This window comes from Urtica dioica, chromosome 1, assembly GCF_054948205.1.
Source record: "Urtica dioica subsp. dioica isolate 48M chromosome 1, U.dioica_male_clone48M_v1_H2, whole genome shotgun sequence".
Taxonomy (NCBI): Eukaryota; Viridiplantae; Streptophyta; class Magnoliopsida; order Rosales; family Urticaceae; genus Urtica; species Urtica dioica.
Window position 1 is genome coordinate 14,434,750 of NC_142756.1, and position 6,000 is coordinate 14,440,749.

The 6,000-nt window shown below is 34.4% G+C and overlaps 1 protein-coding gene across 1 annotated transcript; it reads right to left on the reverse strand.

Moving 5' to 3' along the window:
- Positions 1 to 1,078: 1,078 nt before the first annotated feature.
- Positions 1,079 to 1,834, reverse strand: LOC149407392 (uncharacterized). The gene is made up of 2 exons (XM_089620053.1): positions 1,751 to 1,834; positions 1,079 to 1,573 (listed from the first exon to the last, which is right to left on the reverse strand). The coding sequence occupies exons 1-2, from the start codon at positions 1,832 to 1,834 to the stop codon at positions 1,079 to 1,081; spliced, it is 579 nt and encodes a 192-aa protein (XP_089476179.1).
- Between the last annotated feature and the right edge of the window lie 4,166 nt (positions 1,835 to 6,000).

Genomic DNA, 6,000 nt, shown 5'->3' on the forward strand with positions numbered 1-6,000 from the left:
TCAGACGACGCTGAGAGTTCCGACAGAAGACCTCAATGCCAAGGCCAATGTCAATAAATCTTCAAAGGAATTTTCCGGAATTATTGAAGATTTATTGACATTAATGTCAATAAAAATGCATATTTATTGACATCAATGTCAATAAATCTTCAATAAAAACCTAGAAATTTTCAGAAACAGTTTCTTGATAAATATCTGGGTTTTCGTTGAAGATTTATTGACATTGATGTCAATAAATATGCATTTTTATTGACATCAATGTCAATAAATCTTCAACGAAAACCCAGAAATTTTCAGAAACAGTTTCTTGATAAATATCTGGATTTTCGTTGAAGATTTATTGACATTGATGTCAATAAATATCCATTTTTATTGACATTAATGTCAATAAATCTTCAATGATTCTGGAAAATTCCTTTGAAGATTTATTGACATTGGCCTCGGCATTGAGGTCTTCCACCGGAACTCTCAGTGTCGTCTGAACTCCGGCGATCTAGCGCGGCCGAGAGGGAAGTCTCCGGCGAGTAATGAAGGTGGTTTCAAAATTCTCTAGCGTCGGAGGATCTTCAGAGCGGCGGAGAGGACGATTGGGTCGTGGATTGAGATGCTTGGATCCGACACCGATGAGTCACAGAACGACGCTCTTCCTGGAGGTGGTATTCCTCTGTTGATTTGAGTTTTTTTTTTTCCGTTGATTTGGGTAAAGAGAGAAAAAAAGGGTTAAAAATGTAATTGCCCAATTTATGGGGTCATAGATTTGGATTAATTTGGACTTAATGAATTTTGGTCCAAAATTAATGGGGAGATCATACTTTAGAAATAATCACTTAAAAATTAGTGCGAAAAATAGATTTCTTAGTGGTTATTATATGTTTAAGTGAAAATAAGGATAATAAGAAAGAAAATGAGATAATTAAAAGAGGTTTAGAGTAAAATATCAAAAAAAAAAATCCTTTCTAAATATACACTAAAAGTCTAGTGCTGTAACTACGTAATTATCAAATCTAACCAGACAAATTAGTTAAGAATGCGTATCTCTTTTCACTTTTTTTTTTAAATCGAAGTGTAGTCTCAGGGACTATGGATTAGAAGGCATTTCTGCCAAAATGATCTCCCATAAAACAGGGGGAACAAAATTATGCCACAGAAAATCAGAGGCAAAATTAAGAGCGTATTTGGCCAACATATGAGCAGCCAAATTGCAAAGTATGGGAACATAAATTACAGAGAAAAAAGAAAGCCCAGAAGCAAGAGTTCTAACATCTTCTAGGACTCTCCCGACTTCAGTAATGGTTTGTTGTTTATGGTGGAGAAGCTTCAGGATAGCATCGCAATCAGTTTGGATTTGCAAGTGCGTGATGCCGAGAAGGAAGGCGTTTGCGATGCTGCGTTTGACTGCAAGCGCTTCAGCGACGGTGGGGCAGACTGTTGCGTCAGTCCGGGCGATGAAAGCTCCGAGGGCAAGCCTAACAGATGATCGAAACACTCTGCTGAGACCGCAGTGACGGCCGTTCGCAGTGAAGGCAACATCTGTGTTGATAGCCACAACTCCGGAGGGGGGCGGCGGCCAGAGCTGAAGACGGAGACGAGTTGAGCCGGACCGATTCGAGTTGGCGATGGTCGAGTGATCTTGGAACTCCTCGAGGTGGAGGAGAGTAATGTTGACTAAGTCTGTCGCTGATCTTGATCGGTTGTTGTTGTGGATGGCGTCATTACGACGATTCCATGAGGCTCAGGCGATCATTATGACGGCTTCAAAGTCGCTTTTGTCCAGCGATTCCTTCATGTGAGAGAGGAAGCCAATGATGTTGTTGCGGAAGCTTGTTTTGATCATTGGCCTCCAACCCGTCGGCTTCCACAAGCCTTTATTATCTGGACATGACCAGAGGGCGTGGAAGGCGGTCTCGTGGGCAGCGGCACACATTGGTCAGCGCGGTCGAGCTTCATTCCCCTAGAGGCGAGGTTATCCACAATGGGGATCCAATTTCGGCAAAGTTTCCAAGTGAAAGAACGGACTTTCGGAGGGACGTGGAGTTGCCAAAAGAGCCGCCACCATCGGATGGTAGTGTGAGGAGAAGACGATTCCGCCATGGGAAGAAGTTCCGAGGCGATTCTATAGCCACTTTTGACCGAGTACTCTCTGTCCTTCGTATAGTGCCAACAAGGTGAGTTGTCAATAAAATTGGAAATCCCCGGATTTTTTTTTATAGCTTCCACATCATCATCATCGAACAAGGATCTAAGAAGGGGAAGGTTACAATCCCCGTTATGGAGAGTGAGATTGGCCACCTTCGTGTCATCGACGAGGTTGGTGTGGTGATGGACACGGAAGTCTCCGGCTCGTGGCAGCCATCGGTCATGGCGGAAATCGATGTTTTCACTGTTGCCAACTCTCCAACAAGAACCTCGATCTATGATTTATCTACCCCAAAGGAGGCTCCTCCAAAGACCCGAAGCGTTTCGAGAGTTCAAACCATAGAGGAAATTTGTGTCTGAGAAATAACTTAGCTTGAGGACCCGTGATGCAAGTGATGAAGGGTGGCGAAGCTCTTATTCGCTTTAAATTCGTCAGATTTGTGTCTGAAGTCTGAACGTCCAGTGTAATAGATGATATTACGTATAATTCAAGAATTGCATCATATTTTAGAATTTTTTATAGATACATGTATATGTATAATGAAAATACAGTAGATAATTTTCACTGTAATTGAAATTAGAAACAATAACTCAACTTTATTATAATATTCACAAAATGTTTTCACATAATATCTATTTTGATTAATTTTTGTGATTTTCAATATAATTTTTTATTGCATTTTAACAATTTCACCTAATTAGGGGATTTATTATTATAGCGTAATTATAGAAAGATGACATATATATACCTTAAATTTAAATGAAATATTACATTCGTGCTTTTAATTTTAAATTATCACATTAACCCTCATTTTACCATATATAACACATGTATATACCTTAAATTAATAATTCTACCACATTATCATTTTTTTTCTTAACTTTTAATTGTGATCCTTAAAATATTTTGAATATTTAGTTTTGACCTCACTTATTTAACATTTAATTTAAAAAGAAAAGAAGAAAACTCTCTCTCTCTCTCTCTCTCTCTCTCTCTCTCTCTCTCTCTCATTGTTGTTGTTGCTAAAATATTGTTGATGAACTCTATAGGATGAATAGCTACACATGTTTCTTTTAGGTCAATTGTTTATTGTAGATAAAAAATCTCTGTCGTTGTATAAGATATATAACCTTTATCTTTTCATTTATATAGCGGGGTCAATCTATTTGGAATTTTAATAGGGTATATAAATAGAATTTTGTAACTAATTAGGCCACCTTAAACTCAAGATTTGATATTTAGCCCGTGTTTGGAGAGTTTTAGAACGCCCATATAAATATGATCAATTTTGCAAGTTAAAGGCATTTTACTTGCAATTATTTTTCAAATTGAAATTCGAATCAAAGCTCATTTGGCACACGCCACACACTTATGTTCTTGAATGTGACGATCTGAATTTTTGGACCGTCTTACTCTACTTGTTTTTTAAATTTTAGAAAATTCTTTAGAAAAATTGGAGGAATTTTTTTTAAAACACATGGAATAAAGGCCATACAAAGCGTTTCAAAATCGATTTTGAAGTTAGGACAAAACTGTGAAACTGGTATACGCAGTGATAAGAGAATAATCGAAATATTTTTTTATTTGATAAAAATATTATTTGATCTAACATTTAAATAGAAAACCTCTAAATCTAACTTTTCCAAAAAGAATCGACGAAAAAGAATTATTTTTGAAGTCATGGTAAGCGTATTAAAATTGATTTTGATTGAATCCGAACCAAAAACTTCTTTTGATCTAAAAGCTCATTAAAAAAAAACAAACAATATAGAAATAAATTTGAGAAGGAACACGAATTACATACCTAATTTTTTCAGACGGTTGTTAGTATAAAGCTCACAAAATAAAAAGTGTAATTCAATGGATGAACCGGTTATTAGCATTTTAAAAATAATATTTATTTTCTTGATTTCTATCAACTTTTAGTTCAGGGTGCCCCTAGGGTAGTCGTACCTATTTTAGTGCGCACTTTAGAGACGAAGATATGAGGCTGCAAGGTCCCACAATTCGCTCTATCTAATAAACATATTAGGGCATCGGCCCGATAAATTTCCCCATTTGGGCCTCGGTCCAGGAAACTTCTCCTTAAAATCTATCGGGGTGGTATGATTACCTTGATTTTCTTTATCTTTTCACTTTGAGAATTACGTTACATACAGATATGACATGTACATAAAAAAAATTCATACATATGCTCACATAAAACAAACATGACTAAACAATAAAACATGTATTCTCAAATATATTTTAACTTAACATCACATATCTTACAAAACATAAATCACAACTACTATAATCAATCACGCAATCAAATAATGAAACACATACTCAAACATATAAAGCTATAAACAAACCATATTATGAATTACCCAATCATCATATTTAATTTTGAACTAATCTGTGTTGTAGTGAGATTATTCTCACCTTGACAACTCGGGAATAAAGCTCTTTGGTCGAAGACGAAATCGAAAGCTCTACTTGATTTAAAATCTAATTTGAATAAAAGACTATCAAGGATCAGCTAAGAAATGGATTCAAAACATGCTTTAGATTCTGGAAATTTTCAGAAGCGACATTCAACGTGAAATTACAAAAATACCCGGACTATTAGGGTTTCGGGGAAAAATCGAAACTTTGAAAAACAAACTTCTGTAAAAATTTCATTAAAAATAAATCATAATTTTGAGCACTTTTTGTAAAGGCATCAAGGCCAAAAAATTCCTTAATTATTTATTAAAAAATAAAACAAGTATAAATTTGACTTTAAAAACCTTTGCCAAAATTCTCTGCATAAATAACTGAAGTGTAAAACTTGTTTGTTGAAACCAAAAATAAATTGTATGCTTCAAAAGAAGACTCCTAATACTAAACAGTGGAACAACTTTCGAATTAAAATAATTTAAAAAAATGCCATACAAAGCGTTTCAAAATCGATTTTGAAGTTAGGACAAAACTGTGAAACTGGTATACGCAGTGATAAGAGAATAATCGGAATATTTTTTTATTTGATAAAAATATTATTTGATCTAACATTTAAATAGAAAACCTCTAAATCTAACTTTTCCAAAAAGAATCGACGAAAAAGAATTATTTTTGAAGTCATGGTAAGCGTATTAAAATTGATTTTGATTGAATCCGAACCAAAAACTTCTTTTGATCTAAAAGCTCATTAAAAAAACAAACAATATAGAAATTAATTTGAGAAGGAACACGAATTACATACCTAATTTTTTCAGACGGTTGTAAAATAATTAGTCTTTAACAATCATATAACTAAAAAACAAAGAGAAAAATCTATTTATATGGTGGTTAGGGTTTTATGGTGGAAGAAAAGAAAATGATGATGAGGAAGAGCAGCTGAGAGCATAAACCTTTTTTTGTTCTTCTCTAACCCTAATCTGCTAGCTATTTATAAGAGTAAAATTTGAATATGACTTTTTTTTTTCTTTTATTCCAACGCTGAACAAAATAATTGACAAAATATATTCTCTTGAGAATCGGCAATATATCAGGCCAAACAAAAATAACCGAATATATATACATAAACATGCACGTATATATGTGCACGCTTAATTTGATATATATGTAACATTATATGTTAAGATCACTGTATATATAATCGAAATGTAATAATTGATTTTCATATGGAAAATAGATTTTTGTCACGTGTGCAATAATGCGTTATACATTTGTGGTATATAATATATATACAAATGTACATACATTTGTGGTAACGTCCTTTTGGCTTTAGTGGCAAATGTGAGTTGTTATATGTCTAACTCGGTTTCCTCGACAACAGTTTTATATAAAAAAAGTTGGGTACATCACTTTTCTCTCTCTCTCTGCTAGCTGTCCTGGAGAAA

What these genes read in the sequence shown, in the direction of transcription:
- LOC149407392 (XM_089620053.1), bottom strand. Translation starts at nt 1,834, where the DNA reads ATGATCAAAACAAGCTTCCGCAACAACATCATTGGCTTCCTCTCTCAC. An exon ending in ACAAAAGCGACTTTGAAGCC is followed by an intron (nt 1,574 to 1,750) that starts GTCATAATGATC and finishes CTCCGTCTTCAG; the next exon opens with CTCTGGCCGCCGCCCCCCTC.